Raw genomic sequence first — 16,578 nt, 5'->3', positions numbered from 1 at the left:
TATTATTAATAAGGATTAACTGAAAGTTTTTCAATATCTGCTTTTAAATTTCTTATAATTGTACAAAATTACATACAGTATCATATATATACAGTGATACAGTATCCAATCTTATTTTTAATGGAAAGAAGGTGGGTTACAAAGAAATAGGTAAAGAAACAAAAGGCATACATAATTAATAAACAAAAGAGAATCAGATGTCATGATGGGGAAAAGAATAGAATCTAAACAGTGAGTGGAGCCAAATTGAAAGGTTTGGGTAGAAGAAGTAAACGAATTGATTTTTTTTTTTCTTAGGGTTCCATGTCCGTGAGAAAGTAAGCAAGTGGAGATGAGATTTGAAGGGAATGCGCGTGAGTAACAGTAATGGTAATAATAGTAACAGGAGTGGGTTGGTGGGGTGAAGGTGGGGATCTGAGAAAAGAAATACAAGTAAACAAGGAGGCAATTGGGTCGGCAAAAAGGCAAACATTGATTCCGACATTTTACCCTTTCTTCCCAACACCTTGTCCCATACCCGCCAGCCCCGGACTCCCCTACCCTACTCTCATCTCTCTTTCTTACAAATTAAAACCCTCATCCCTAGCTCTTACTCTGTCTCTCATCATCTCCACACACATATATATACACATTTTCTCTTAGATTCTCTCTTCTCTTCTTATTCTTCATACCGCCATAACATTGCATGCAATGGAGCTTCAACTTGGTCTTGCTCTCTCAACCCATCAATCTCAATCTCAACCACTTGACCTCAATTCTCATGCCTATGACCCTATCTTCCCTTTCCATCAAAATAAAAAACGTACCCTCTCTCAGATCTTTGATCATGCACCACAAACCCCTCACACCGACCTTGTACTTCCAACGTTGTCTCTCCTTCCTTTGACGCCAACCCACCATCAAGATGATCATGATCACCACAGCCAATGTTCTAGCATCACCAAGTGAGTACTACTGGTCAAATTTTGTGTATTTCAACTCTTTTATTCTTTTATTCTTTCTTATTCATTCGGGTTTGTTTAATCAGGAAGGACGAGGAGGATGCAGATGATGTAGTGGGTTGGCCACCGGTAAACTATCGGAGGAAGAAACTCCGTGTCGATAACTGTGGAGATCACGACGAGGTTGCAGGAAGAAACAATCACGTGATATGGGTTGACCATGGTTGTTCCACCACCTCAAATTCTCAGTACGTGAAGGTGAAGATGGAGGGTGTGGGAATCGCGCGGAAGGTCGATCTTGGCATGCACCGATCCTTTCACACGCTGATGGAAACCTTAATGGACATGTTTGGAACATGTCATCAAGAATCAAACGGCTATGAATTGGCTTATCAGGATAAAGAAGGTGACTGGCTTCTGGCACAAGATGTACCTTGGAGGCAAGTGCTTCCTACCTAATAATACCTTTCTCATATTCCACCAAATCAAAACCCTACTCATTTATTTCTGTTACAATATGTACGGAGTAAAACCTTAGGAAATCACTAATACTAATAGTTAAGCAAAGATATCTTCCACAGAGAGAACACTGATTAGCATAAAAGTTCCAATTAGGGTGTGTATACTAATTAGTGTTTTGGGATTTTGTTGTGCAGGAGTTTTGTTGGGTGTGCGCGACGACTGAAATTGGTGAAGAACAGCAGTAGATGAATGGCGCCAAAATGTTCAATCTTGAGTTTGTCAACTTTGTCTGCCAAACCTTACTTAGAGTTAGAGAGATGGCGTTTACCTTTTTCCTTTTGGTTAACTGTATCTGATCCAGCTGAACTTGCCTCCAAGTATAAAAAACATCCTAGTATTTGCTGACAGTATTAGTATGTAGTTTTTTTGTATGAAACATTATGAAGGTTTCTAGCAAATAGTTGGTTGGTAATATGAATGATAAATCATAGTAGAAGTTTCAGACCTGTGTGCATTTTCATATATACTCTGTCTGATTTAATTCCTTTTACTCTTCTGAAAGGTTATACTTTTATATGTTTATTCAATTTAAAGTTTAAAAGTTTAAAACTATATTACACATACTCTTTTAACATACATTCAACATTTTTTTTTAAATCATATTAAATATTTTTCTCATTTATTGAGATGTTATTACGTGTATATTATTAAAAGTTCGCGAGAAAAATAATTTTCATGCCTTTTAAGGTAGAATCTCAACCTTTATTTTGTTTTAGTTTTTCTTCGTAACAGTGTGATTTGTATGGAGCTACTGACATTTGACATGAGTATAGCTGACGTGATATACTAGATTAATTTTGTGCATAATATGTGTGAATTTTAAGTAGAATGCATGACGTATGCAAATAATAAAAAAAAGTATGCTCCATCTTTGGTCGGTATTGGTTGGAACATTTTTTCGCATATAAATGAAGTTTATGGCATACTAGTTATTTGTGAGAGTATAGCCTATTTAGGCAGAGTCAGCTCGATTTAATTTAAAGAAAAAAAAAATCTATTTGAGAAAGAATATAAACTTAAGAATTTTGTGAAAGAAAAAAGGAGAATTACACATTTATAAATCTTACGTTCCGATTATTTTGTTTTATTTTATCATTTGTCTATCATATTATATCATATATATATATATATATATATATATATATATATATATATATATATATTAAACTAATTATAAAACAAGTTATAAAGTGTAAGTTAATTAACATAAATTAAACAAGATAAAAAAGTCTCATTAAAATAATAAGTTATACACATGCATCTGTACAGAAAGTACTGCATTCCTTACCTCACCACAAATATAATATTAATGAATCAAACCCAAATATTTTAAGATTACAGAATTTTGAACATATCCTACTGAATACTAATATCAAACTAAGATGTATAAGTACAATGTTCCAAACAGCGGCGAAACTTAAGTGTGACGGGAGCATGGCTTTCCAACGTTTTTTTTTATATATATTTTAAAATATATTATTATATTATTTAAATAATTTAGTTTTAAAAAGTTTTATTTAAATTTAAAAATCACGTTTTTCTTGTTGTAATTTATTTTATTTTTTATTTGATTTTTTTCCTTTGGTATCTCCATTTTTTTCTCTATTATTCTTTCTATTCCAATTTTTATTATTAATCTCTTATTATTTTTAAAATCAAATGACATCACAGTAAAATTGAGTTGAGAAACATTTTGAATCAAACAATTCTTTCTTTTGAGTAAGTTCATTTTTTACCTATTTTTTTCTTCGAAATAATATGTTTTTCTTTTGTATGTGGTTTTTCTACGCTTTAGACATATCTTTATAATCATAAAATCATGTTCTAGTTGTTGATCGAACTCTCTTTGTGTAGATAGAGCTATTTTAGCTTTTGAAGTTGTATAAGGAAAGAACAATATTAGGAATCTATTTTAAGATAAGGGAAGTTAATAATTTCTCTTAAAATATTGAGTCTTGGTTTAGAGATTTAATTTGCGGTATTCATAATTTTATTTTTTCCTAAAGTGAGAGGTGACGAATTTATATAAGAAAAATTATGATAAAGGATAGAATTGATTCTTTTTTCAAGAGAATGCTTGTGATGAAGATGAAAAAAATTGCATCTACGTTATCTAAACTTGAAAAACTTCACGATAATATAAAGATTGAAGAAAATAAAAAATAACTCGCTAAAGTTCCTAGAGTTACATATGAATTTGAAAATGCTTTAAAACGTGATACAGAGACACGTCCTCAAATTTGGCATATACCCACCAAATCAAATTGATGAGGTACGAACTTATCTAAAATGGGGTCCATATCAGATGTATCTAGAAAATTATATGTTGTCTAGTAAAGATTTTTATCCAAGAAGATTTCAATACACATTGTTTAGCTTATTTCCTTCATGATTAGAGTATTCGGTATTTGCTATTAAAAGATATTGCATATTGCTTACCGTGCTATCTTTTTAGTAAAAAACCAAACAGATGACCTGACTCAAATGTTTACATGTAATTGAGTTGATTATCATCAATATGTTTTAACTTTTTGAGTGTTTTTTTATAGGTTTTAAAAGTTTTTATAGCAAGCACTATGATAGTCTATATTGCAAGGAATATTGCAACAAACTTCACTTTTGATTCAATTATTCAAGATTTTAAGTCATTGAAAGAGCATTGAGAAACACTATGAATAAAGATAACTTTTGCTTTTCTTAATATATAATTGTTGATAATAAACTTTGTTACACTTTCATATATATTATTATCATATTTTTGTAGATTCTATTATCATGTGATTGTTTTGAATAGAGAAAATGATGTGAGGAAATAATTTATTTTAATGTAAAAATAATAATTTATATATAAAAAATATAATTTGGTCCTCCTAAAATTTTGGTCCAAGTTTCGTCATTGGTTCCAAAATTATTTATTATTTAATATATCACAAATTCAACATCAATATCAATTTGATATGTAAAAATGATGAAAAAAAAAACGTGTGTTGATATTTTCATAATTTAATTTAAGATCGATCTTTTTGTTATAGAGTATGAAAAACCAAAACTTTATGTTTATTGTATGTACACTTGTAGTAAAAAGTCCGTTTTTAACTCTTTTTTTATGTTGTTGATTATCGTTTTTTGTGTTTGTTGTTGTTATCCACCTATGCTATATTTGTCTTGTTATCACTTCATGCTTACATTGACATGTATGGGACCCCAACATTGTCTCATCTAATACATCGCATTTTAACACAATTCATAGATTAAAGTGTCTATGTCAAAATGTAAATTACAAAGTTTTTCTACATCGATTTATATTATAAATGATGCAAATAGTATCAATTTAACTGAGGTCAATGGTCAACCCAAGCCAGCCTGGGTCAAAGGTCCAATCGAGTTGGCGCGGGCCGAAGGTCCACCTAAGTTGGCCTAAATCCTAGGTTGACCCAAGTCAACCCGAACCGATGGTTGAGTAGAGTCAATCCAGGCAGAAGGTCAAGTCACCTCTGGCCAAAGGTCGAGTCAAGTAGTCCCTGAAGGTCGAGTCGCCCTTGGCTAAAGGTAGAGTTGAGTCGCCCCTAGTCGAAGGTTGAGTGAAGTTGCCCTTGACTGAAGGTCAAGTTAAGTCGACTTGAGTTGAGTGTCGAGTTGGCCTTGGCCGAATGTCTATATGATATACCCTAGGTCGAAGTCATATCGAAAGTTGAAATCAATTGATTATAGTTCAAGGTCAATATGTCTCAACCCGGGCTAAAGGTCAGGCCTAGTCGGCCCAAGTTGAATCTTTGAAGTCAACACAAATTGAAAGTTGAAACGAGTTGTCCTGGATCGAATATTGAGTTAACTAAACTCGAGCTCAAGGATAGAGTTAAGTTTGCCTTAAAATAAAAATTAAATTATTTTATCGAAATAAAAATAAATAAAATCTAAGATATTTAAATTATTCCATTCAAATAAACTATTTAAGAAATTAAAAGAATTTAATCGTGAGTAATTCAAATATTATATATTTTTTGAAATTATTGAAATCTCTCTTACAAACACAAGTTAAGCAAGTTAAGGTTTTAGGAAAGTAGTAATTCTCAAAATTTGCAAATCTAATCCTAATTTCCAGTAATATCTTGAATCTTATTTTGTCTTGGTTTTCACAAAATCAAGGTCAATGGGCTTAACTTGAGCTAGTAGGTCAATATTGAAGATAAAATCCTCCACGATTTGTATAGAAATTCCTTAAAGTTGTGGTTTCAATATGTGGTAATCGTCATATGATATGATAACTCATTGCACATCTATAGAGTTCTTAGTGACTCCTTGCCATTGGATGACAACACCCTTCATTATTTTTTCACCTCCTAATATGTTAAACTACACCATTTTATCAATAAAGCTTTGATATATTATCCATACGTTTTGTAATTCAATATATATTTATACTATATTCATACAAAGATTGCCTCCCGATAACTACTATCTCACATAAATTATATGATTGATCTCATCTTATTTTCAAAAGCAAACATATATTTATCAACACCTCACAAAAAGGTACACGTTAATCTCATGCAACTTTCACACACCATTATGAGAATTAAAATTAATCTCACACAGTTACTTTAAACACTTATATGGCAGTTTTTAAAAGTTTAAAAACAATAACAAAATCAAAAACATTAATTCATCTGTTTGAGTATACTTTACATTAAGTGTCTATCTATAACGAATGTGGTCTTGCTTTACTCAAACTTTTCATTAATGCAATTCTCTTTTTCAAACTGCAACCCTTTAACATGAATGTAACTATTGTTTATTCCTGAACAATTTGCACTAGTATTGCTCAAAAGTGTGAGAAATGAAAAGACAAATATGTGTATCTGGGAAAATCTTTATTTCTGCAATTGTTAATTTTTTTTAACTATATAAACAAATCCAGTGGAGAAGAATAATAGCGCGAATAAATAAATGCTGGATACAAGTATTAAATAAATTTTTGTTATCTTTCCGTTTTGAATTTATTAATTCCAAAAATAAGCTAGTATTTTTACTATTTACTTTTTTAAAAATATATAAATTTAATTCCGATAGTAGTTTTATACTCCTGAATAACTCTTGTATGATATTTTCAATTATATTAACACTAGTGAAAATATATACGCAAATGTGTATTTAATTTAATTTAAAAGAAGAAGATAAATTTAAAAAAAAATGATTACTTGGAGAATAAAATTGAAATAAATATAAATTTAAAGAGTAAAATTATATATATATATATATATATATATATATACTAGTGTAAACACAGGCGCTATCACGCCTGTGTGTACGCATTTTTTGAATTATATTAATAATTGATGATATTGTAATGTTATTAATTTAATAAACAAAATAAAAGTATATTTATAAAAAATAAAATAAAATGTACGGAGAAAATAAGAGAAAAATAACTGTTGATGAATAGTAAGAGAAAAAAAGAAAAAGGAGATAAGTAAATAATTTTATAAAAACTTGTAAAAGTAACCGTTAATTTTTAAAAATTTAATAAATAATTAAATTATAAAGGGTAAAGTTGGAATTATGAAATGTGGACACAAAAGAGGGAATCCCCTTTATATATAGTTATAGATATATATACCAAAAGGGCGGAATCTCCTTGTATAATAGTATAGATGTAACACTTTAAAATTAACATATCACTTATAATTTAAAATAATACATTAAATATGAAAACCAAATTCATATATTTATTAAATTTTCAAAATATAAAATAATATTTTAAAAATATCAATTTGGATAGACATTAAAAGATTAAAAAACTTATTTAACTACTGCAAACACATATTGTTTTCTCCCATGTGGTTCTCTGTCTTGTGATCCCATATGGTTCTGTCTTGTGAATGATTCAAAAGCCCAATTTGGCCCAAGCCAACATGTAAGGTTCAAGATTTTCTTCAACCTCAACGCAGTATCGTTCCTGACATTACACATTCTTTGTACAAAAATTTTATATTAGTTTTACAAAGAGGTTAACATTATTGTTTTATTTTATGATTTAATAATTAATATGTCCCATTTATGACTAAAGATCATCTGTTCATTGATTTTAGTTTAATTACTCATAGTTTTCACTTTGATAGAAATGTATTAATTTAGTTCTCATTTTTAAAAGGTTTTGATTGTGTCACAATTTTTGAAGAAGTGTCTCAATTAGATTTTTTTAAGGACAAAATTTCTAACACCGTTGTTGGCGTGTCACATGCCACATATCAATCTATGATTTTTTAATTTTTATTTAATTTCTTCTTCTTTTTTTGCAAAAAATTGTGTCGTCACATGTTAGGTCTCTGGTGTAACATGTGACACTGTCAATACCACATGGTAAGGCAGTGCCACATGATAAGAGAATGTCCCGTGTCAGTGTCATTATAAGTGTTAGTGTCATTGTAATTGTCATTGTATTGGTTTCAATTTAGTCCATATATATGTTTCTTTGATTCAATTTAGTCTATGTTTATGTCTTTTTTTAATTTAATTTTATCCCAATTTTTTTTTGTTCAAAATAGAGTAATATTGTCTCTCTCCATTTTAAAGCCAAATTTATTATTTGTATAAATATTATACTAATATATTTTTTTATTAAAAATGACTTTTTAACATATTACATTATTGTATCTTATTAACTCATGTTTTGTTAATCACAAGTGTTCAAATTGGTGTTCCTTACTCAATGATTTGGTTCAAACTATTTTAGCATATGAGAAGAGTATAAATTTGTTCAATTTATCAGATTCTAAGTTTCCCAATCAACCTAAAATTCAACTAGATCAGACAAGCATCAAGTTAAGCACACACCACACTAAATCATACATGTCAGTTCATATTCATCAGACAATTTCAACATTTCATCATGCACCAAAATCAATTTTATACATTCATACATATAGTTACTAGCTTCAAGAACACTAAAACACCTTTAACTCCACAATATACTCTATCTACATATAAAAACATCACAAGAACGATCAGGACATACTAATATGATCACTGATCAGCAGATATTCATATAGAAGACTAAAAAGATACATGCAAGAGGAAAAAGCCTCACATGCAATAAAAAAACAGAAGATACAACAGATACTCAATACTGATTGCCGCGCGAATCACTCCTGTGGTCTTATATCTTCAATCAAGTGAAAAGAGAACGAGAATTCCTTAAGAAAAGCTAAAGAACTCTAGACAAGCTCAAGAACTCTAGAGAAGTAGTTTCTAGAAATGATGTGTTTTAAAATAATAAAAGTCCTTTAGAGCAAAACTATTTATATTAAAAAAATTTAATATTAAAATAATTGAGTCTCATATTTTTAAACCACTATTTTTTAAAATGTAATTTTTTAGAGTTTACATGTCACCTTTTATTAATTATATTTCCTTTATTTAATGAGTTTTTTATTATAGTTATTTCTATTAGTATTTATTAGACACCCTTCACATTTCTTATAAATTATGTATTTATTTTACTTTGGTTGTAACTAAATTCATCTATATTTCTACTAAATAAATATACTTGGATTTATTTATCATTCATATCTTATTATTTTTAATTAGTTTTGAGCAGTAGGACTTCTTCACACATACAATAAGAATCTTTCAAAATAGATTAGATTCTTATTTATTACTACACAATTCCTTAATCTTAAATATAAAACATTCTTTAATCTTGAAAATAAAACATTTTAAGAGTAGGCTAGTACAATCACTATAAATATTATTATTGAAGAAACACAATTATACTACAAAGGATGGAACCACTCTGAAGATTATTAAGATAAATTTATCTTCTTCTATTAATTAACCTTATCATGCTTAACCAATGAGGATCGAGAGAAAAATAAAAACTGAGGATTATTTACTGTGCTCTTGAGCTTAGTAAGCTAGTCACTGAAGCATTAAGTTTCCCAGTTACAACTTACAAGCACAGGTTTTTTGAAAAGAAAGTTGGAAGTTTCTGAATTTTATTTTGTGGCGTAATAAATAATATGGATTGAAGGATGAGAGATGAAAGAGAAAAGATTTGAGTGGGCCATTAAGATACAACTTGTCGGTTATGATAGGTTAGAGTGGATTTGTTAACTGGAATACACTGAATCACATATCCTAATATTAAAATGCACTAAGATTCATGATGGAATAAGAATATGATTTGTTTTATGCATTAAATATTAAAAGCCATTTTCACCACTTAATAAACAGACTGTGAACTAAACCCTCCGAATTCATCGCTCTGTTCCTTACTATTCGCATGTCACTTCTGACCTTCCAATATCCCAATATCCAAATCTAACAACACTTTTTTTTTTTCATAAACAATCCCTAAAACTATAACTTGCAGATAAGAAAAAAAAACACTGCTACCAGGACCACTTCAGTTTACTGTTCAGTGGAAGGTGAAGCAGTAATGGTTTATCTCTATTATTTAAGATATTTTAACTATTTTTTAGTTACTTTAAAAATATTCTTTACTAAGTTTAGATTCTATTTTTATTTATTCGAGTTCTTAATGAAAGATATCTTTGGGCGTGTATGATAAAATTAAACATGTTATTTGAATAAACAAAAAGACTATATTTGTTCACTGGTGTTGCTATCATGCAATAATTAGTAGAAGATGAAGGTGTTAATGTAATGTATGATGTTGATACTAAAGTTAATGTTGTCGTTAAGGAGGTTTGAGAAACCCTTAATTTGCTGTTTTGTTTTTTCTGGTACCTTCACTTCCTCTCTGGCTCTTTCTCTCTTTCTTACTACCCAGAGTCCAATTTTACGAGAAAAGGATCCTTTTGGTGGCTAGGATTGGGATATTAAGAACACCTATTTTCGCTCTTATCCTCTCCCCTTCTGTCGCACTTCCCTACCTTTCAATGGATTTTCGCAATCCATTTCCACCCTCTATTCCTATCTCTTTCTTACCTTCTGCAACTTCTCTAAGGTACTCTTCTATTCTTCATTCTTCTTCATGCATTTATAACACTTTTTATTGTTGTTTTTCTTTACAATTCTTTATTTAGTGCGGGTTTGCAGTTAGCATGAGTGTTTCATTGCGGTGTGGGGGGCCAAAAATGTCTTCACGATTCCCAGAGACCATTTTTTTTTTCTCTGTCGGTTATGAAACTTAGGTTTGCCAATATAAGGTGGTTTTCCTTTCAATATGGGTTATGAGAAGGGTGAATGTTTTGTTTGCCTTTTGTTCGGGGGAAAGGGGAATCGATTTGAATGATTCCTCGTAGATTCTTACCCAACAGTTTGATTCCAAGTTTCTAATTTCGTTCCTTTATGGTTTATTGCCCGGGTTTAGTAGCGGATTATTAATTGCTGTTTGAAACTTAAAATCATCACTTGTAAAGGAATGTCATGATAAACCATAGAAGTCTGAAATCTTTGTGATAGATAGGTTTAATTATTTTGTAATTTATTAGCATTGGTGATATAAGGGGAAGAGTTAGGTCATTTGTTTCAATTTTGGCCGCATTATTGTGTTAATTCTCTTGCCAAACTTCTTGTTCAAAAACTGTTCGCTAAAAGTCGAAACTAGTTGGTATCCATTCTGAGATTTCTTTTTCATGATAAAAGTCTGCACTTTTCTACGCATACCGAATATCCTTTGTTCACATCTGGTTGGTGTCTATTGAAATGTGACTTCAATGTGAGAATACTTAACTGTTTGGAAATTTTGGTATCTCCTATTGACAAAAACTACAACATCTTTTTTGGAAAATCCCCTGTTTAGCTGCAATTGTATTTTTGCTATACTTTACCGTGCACTATGTCTATGCTAAGAAATTCACTTTCCTTGGTAAAAAATTTCGAGAGTTTTCATCATTTTTGTGAGGACTTATGCTGCACTTTTTTCTTAACCTTAGTATTCATTTATCTCATGAATTGTAGGATATGATCACTTTTGGTTGCTGTTTCTGATCCCTTACGTTGAAAACTGCTGCAGGCGAACATGATATTTCTGAATTTGATTGTCAAACTGGGGAAATCAATTAGAACATTCAATGTTTCCCCTTCATGTGCAAGGCTTGGTTCCTCGACCTCGCCTCATTTCTAGGAGAAAACCTCCCCTGTTCTTTTGTTTGTTACTTCTATTTCTGGTGCCAATTTTTCTGTTTGGAATTTTTGTCCATGGCCAGAAGATTTCCTATTTCTTCCGTCCCCTTTGGGACAACCCCCCTGATCCTTTCAAACGTATACCTCACTATTATGCGGAAAATGTCTCAATGGACCACCTTTGCAATCTTCATGGTTGGTCCCTTCGCTCCGAGCCTCGCCGCATTTTTGATGCTGTCATTTTCAGCAATGAGTTAGACCTGCTAGAGATCAGATGGCGCGAACTTTTTCCCTATGTATCAAAATTTGTGATCCTTGAGTCCAATACAACGTTTACAGGCATTCCAAAGAAACTCTTCTTTGCCTCCAATCTTCCAAGATTTGCCTTTGCCATGCACAAGACTCTCCATGACATATATCCAGGCAGAGTTGCAGTCCCTGGAACACGTGAGGACCCATTCATGCTTGAATCGAAACAACGTGGGGCGATGAACTCATTGTTACACCGTGCAGGCATTTCCTACGGTGATATTCTTCTCATGTCAGATACAGATGAGATTCCAAGTCCTCATACTTTGAAGCTACTTCAGTGGTGTGAAGGGATTCCTCCCATAATGCATCTTGAGCTCAGGCATTACATGTACTCGTTTGAGTTTCCGGTGGACTACAGCAGCTGGCGTTCTACCGCCCACGTCTTTGGTCCCCGGACACAATACCGCCACTCACGGCAGACAGACTTAATCTTCTCCGATGCAGGATGGCACTGCAGCTTCTGTTTTCGGTATATTTCGGAGTTTGTGTTCAAGATGACTGCTTATAGCCATGCAGACCGTGTGAAACGGAAGTCTTTCTTAAGTCATTCAAGAATTCAGAACAACATTTGCAAGGGAGATGACCTTTTTGATATGCTCCCTGAGGAATACTCTTTCCAGGAGTTGATTAAAAAGATGGGGTCTATACCCCGTTCAGCTTCTGCAGTTCATCTTCCTGCATACTTGATAGAGAATGCAGATAAATTTAAGTTCCTTCTTCCTGGAGGTTGCTTAAGACCACCAGAATAAATGCTCCTTTCATCAAAGTAACATGTGTATATATATATATATATATATATATATATATATATATATATATATATATATATATATATATACATATTTACTACCTACTTTTCCGGCAGACTTCAGCTTTAAATTTGGTAGGATACCTTAGACAGCACCAACATTCCTACTTTTATCATTGTTCTTGAAAGTTAAGCAGAGCACTGGAGAATTCTGTAGCTGTAGAAACTCTTACTACACATTTTGTTGCTGTAGAAATTCATCCTGCTCGTTTACCATTTTGGTAATGCAGAAAATGCCTTTGTTAAGTGCAGGAGAGAACTAGGAACTCGGTTAAAAGTGCAGAGAGCTTCAACAGACATAAATGGTGATAAAAGAGAAATAATACTTTTGTGATGTTTTTGCATGTGTTTCCTTATTCAAGTGGTTTCTTTGAACAAATGGAACTTAAATAAATTTCACCAGTCGTTATTGCTTTAAGAGGTTGACTAAAGAGAACTTTTATTTTTATGTTTTTACCATTTTGATACATAGCAGAGGATACAGTTATTGATTGCAACCTTTATTTTCTTTGTCAAGAAATAGTTGCTAAATATGATATTATGAATGCCACAAATTCAGTATTTTTATGAATAGTCCTTGTAAGAACAGCAATTATCCAAAGAAGAAATTGGACTACAGAACCATATAACACTGTTTTTGGCGATGATATTACCCTTCTTTGGTTGCCATAAGGAGAATGAAACAGACTAACATATGATATTCTCTCTTTCCATATTTGATGCATTTCAGATGTAAAAGAATAACAAGAAAAGTATATTTAATACGTAAGTGAATCTTACAGTTGACTTTTTCTGTTCATGGAATCATTTCCCTACACCAGAAACAGTGAGTTGATTGAGGGACAGAGTAAGTAGGTGAGTATTGTCTCTGAGAAGAAACTAATATTCACATAAATTAATCTGAAGTTGTCTAAAATAAATGGAATTTATTTTCACATGATATTGAGGATAAATTTATAACCCATGCATTACGAGAAAAATATTTTATCACCACTAGCTCTCAACAAATTCATTTATGATGATGGCAAAACTTTGGGTATGAGTTGAAACATTCTTCTTGTTTGTTGGTTGATTGATATGCAAAAGAAATAATTGAAGAGTACAAAAAAACAATAGAAAAAGCATTTACAAAATGTTTTGAAAGATGGGGATGAAAAATAAATATATAGACTTAATTTGTTCCCATTAGTGACAAGGTTTTTAGGTTTTGGGTGCAACTTCCTTCCTTCATCATGTAATAAAACAAAAATGGATGTCCTTCATCTTCAAATTTCAAAACCCATGATAATATTAATGCTGTACTTTTATAAATTGATAATTTTGCTTTCACCTTCTATATATTAAAACCAAGAATATAATAAAAAACATCTAAACACATAAGAATAAAATTTAAATTGTAATAAATAAAAATAATTTAAGATTTTTTTAAATATCAAAATTAACCGTACATCCGTTAATTCTTGTGTTGGGCCCATTATGGATTCCATCTATGGTAACTATTTACTTCAGTCATTTGGATAGTTATGAATTATTACGTCGAATGTTGTCTTTAACCTAATATTGTACCAATGAACTAAAGACTTATTACTTAAAATGCGATTTGATTTAAAGATTACCATGACTCTTTTTAGTAATCAATTCTTTGTTTAAAAAAATTATTAAATAAAATATAAAGTACATGATAAATAAGACTTTGTCCGAAGTGTTAAATTATAGCTTGGTTTAAATTACAAACAAAAGGTGAAAATAATAAGTGCTTTAAAATACAACAGGAAAATTAAAATTAACCAATGTACACCTCTGTTAAATTTTAAATGTTTTGGTTTTTTAAAAGTTGAAGTTGAAACTTTTTGTTCAATTTTTTTCTTTTTCAAATATTTTAATTGGCTCCTTTTAATTTACCTACTCTCAAAGGGAAAAATGTTGTCCATTGTTTTACAAGTTCAAAATTATTAAATATACTTAATTATAGATTATTCTATATGCTTGTCATAAACAAAATAAAAGGAAAAAAAAACATTAGGGCTTAAAAATAATTTCAATATAAATAAATATGAGAATTATATTTGTATGCAAGATAAAAAGAAAAACATTATTAAGAATTAACAAAGCAATGCGAGAAATAGTAGAATACAATGGATGGCAACCTAAAGAAAGAAAAAGTAACTAAAACAAAAAATCAAAATTATTGAAAGGCATGGTAACAATATAGGAAACTGCAGTGGGTTGATGTGTCGAAGGCAAACAATGTGGGACTGATGTCGTGGTGTTAGGCCCCTCTGCAACCTTCTCTCTATAGATATCAATCTGGATCTCTGGATTTTGTTCGATGCTGTTTTTTCATTTACATCTCGTGATGCTTCATTATACTAAATATCTTTTTATACATTAAATATATATATATAATTTTTAAACTTTATTTATAAAATTAAAATTTATTAATGATATAATTTAATTTTAAAACTTTAAACAATATTAATATAATTATTTTAATTTAATGACATTTAAATGTTACTGCATATAAATATTTGAACTAAAATGCGAAATAGTGTATAAATTACAGCTTGTCAGTCTAAAACTCATTTTGACATGTTAAAAAATTGAACTCAATTAAATTAAAAAAAAATAATTCATTACTTTTTAAAAATCAAATTATATCTTTGAAATAGAAATCAATTTCATTTTCGCATTACAAGACAAAAAAACATAATAAATTAACCCCTTTAGTATGCTTAAAATATTAAATAACTATAATGCTTGCTTAACTATAATTAATATATATATATATATATATATATATATATATATATATATATAAACACGTCAAGTTTAATAAAATAAAGAATATATTATTTTCAGAATTACTTGTAATAAGTATTAACCAATTATATTAAAAGGGTAAGACATTATCTGTGAATAGAATAAATTAAACTCACATTATGATATTTTGTAAGGAAATAGATATTTATTATTTTTATATAGGATGATGTAAATTTATTGGCAAACACGAAAAATATCCTGTATAGTTAAAGTAAAATTAGTGAATTTAATTTAAGCGCAGATCTTGTTCAGTGAACTTTTATTATGAGTAAAATATAGGAAGAAACAAATAAGTCTTTTGTAATTAGAAGTTAGTTTTAGAAAATTTAAAGAAGGGACTTTTCCATAAATATACGAGTTGATTTTACTTTGTCACGAAAAGTTTATTTATTATACAATTTAGTTTATTTCTCAATACTATTTGTTAAATATTTGTACAGCGGGACCGACATATAGGAGGCAGACGCTCCTGCTTGGCTTCTTGCGGCAGTCGGCTGCCTATTTACTTCTCTTACGATAAAAACAAAAATAAGACAATGTTTGTCTTTTACATATAAAATTACAATATTTTATTGAATAGTTTTTTTTACTCAAAACTTGACTGTTTTATAATTAAATTTTACAAAATAATTATGTATTTATTAACAAATAACTAACACAACAAGATATTTATGTCAGTATTTTTATCTTCTTATGTTAGAGATATATGTCTGATTTAATTCTAGGGTAGATAATTTAAGATGTACAAAACTACACGGTGTAAATTTACATTAAATTTATACAAGTTGTATGACCTAAATTTATATTAAACTTGGTATTATCCGACGTAAACACGTCTATAACTTTGACATAAAAGCACGATATTATATTGATTCATATCAAGTTGAATAAAAAAGTCTTCAACCAATAAAAAAATTTATATGAAAATTAATATTTCAGTTTAATATGTTACATATTAAATGAAACTAAAGTAAAAGAAAAAATTTGTGAATAAAAAAATCAAAATTAGAGAAGAAGTCAGGTCATATCGAAAGAAGATTGAGATATATAGATTTAAGGGTACTAAATACCTTTAAGAACTAAGTA

General features: G+C 29.9%; 2 protein-coding genes across 3 annotated transcripts; both read left to right on the top strand.

Moving 5' to 3' along the window:
* Positions 1 to 291: 291 nt before the first annotated feature.
* LOC114175148 (auxin-responsive protein IAA29-like) lies at positions 292 to 1,901 on the top strand. The gene is made up of 3 exons (XM_028059918.1): positions 292 to 944; positions 1,028 to 1,381; positions 1,598 to 1,901. Exons 1-3 carry the CDS (start codon positions 691 to 693, stop codon positions 1,650 to 1,652), a joined length of 663 nt encoding a protein of 220 aa, XP_027915719.1. The 5' UTR covers positions 292 to 690; the 3' UTR covers positions 1,653 to 1,901.
* A 7,877-nt stretch (positions 1,902 to 9,778) lies between these two features.
* Positions 9,779 to 12,918, top strand: LOC114175147 (beta-1,4-mannosyl-glycoprotein 4-beta-N-acetylglucosaminyltransferase). 2 transcript variants are annotated; one of them, XM_028059917.1, is made up of 2 exons: positions 9,779 to 10,431; positions 11,388 to 12,918. In XM_028059917.1, exon 2 carries the CDS (start codon positions 11,501 to 11,503, stop codon positions 12,611 to 12,613), a length of 1,113 nt encoding a protein of 370 aa, XP_027915718.1. In that variant the 5' UTR covers positions 9,779 to 10,431; positions 11,388 to 11,500; the 3' UTR covers positions 12,614 to 12,918. The 2 variants fall into 2 exon arrangements, with proteins under 2 accessions (XP_027915718.1, XP_027915716.1); XM_028059915.1 differs by having other exon boundaries at positions 9,784 to 10,431; positions 11,443 to 12,918.
* The last annotated feature ends 3,660 nt before the right edge of the window (positions 12,919 to 16,578 follow it).

The sequence above is a fragment of the Vigna unguiculata genome, chromosome 3 (assembly GCF_004118075.2).
Source record: "Vigna unguiculata cultivar IT97K-499-35 chromosome 3, ASM411807v1, whole genome shotgun sequence".
NCBI lineage: Eukaryota > Viridiplantae > Streptophyta > Magnoliopsida > Fabales > Fabaceae > Vigna > Vigna unguiculata.
This window is presented reverse-complemented; position numbering and strand designations above follow the sequence as displayed.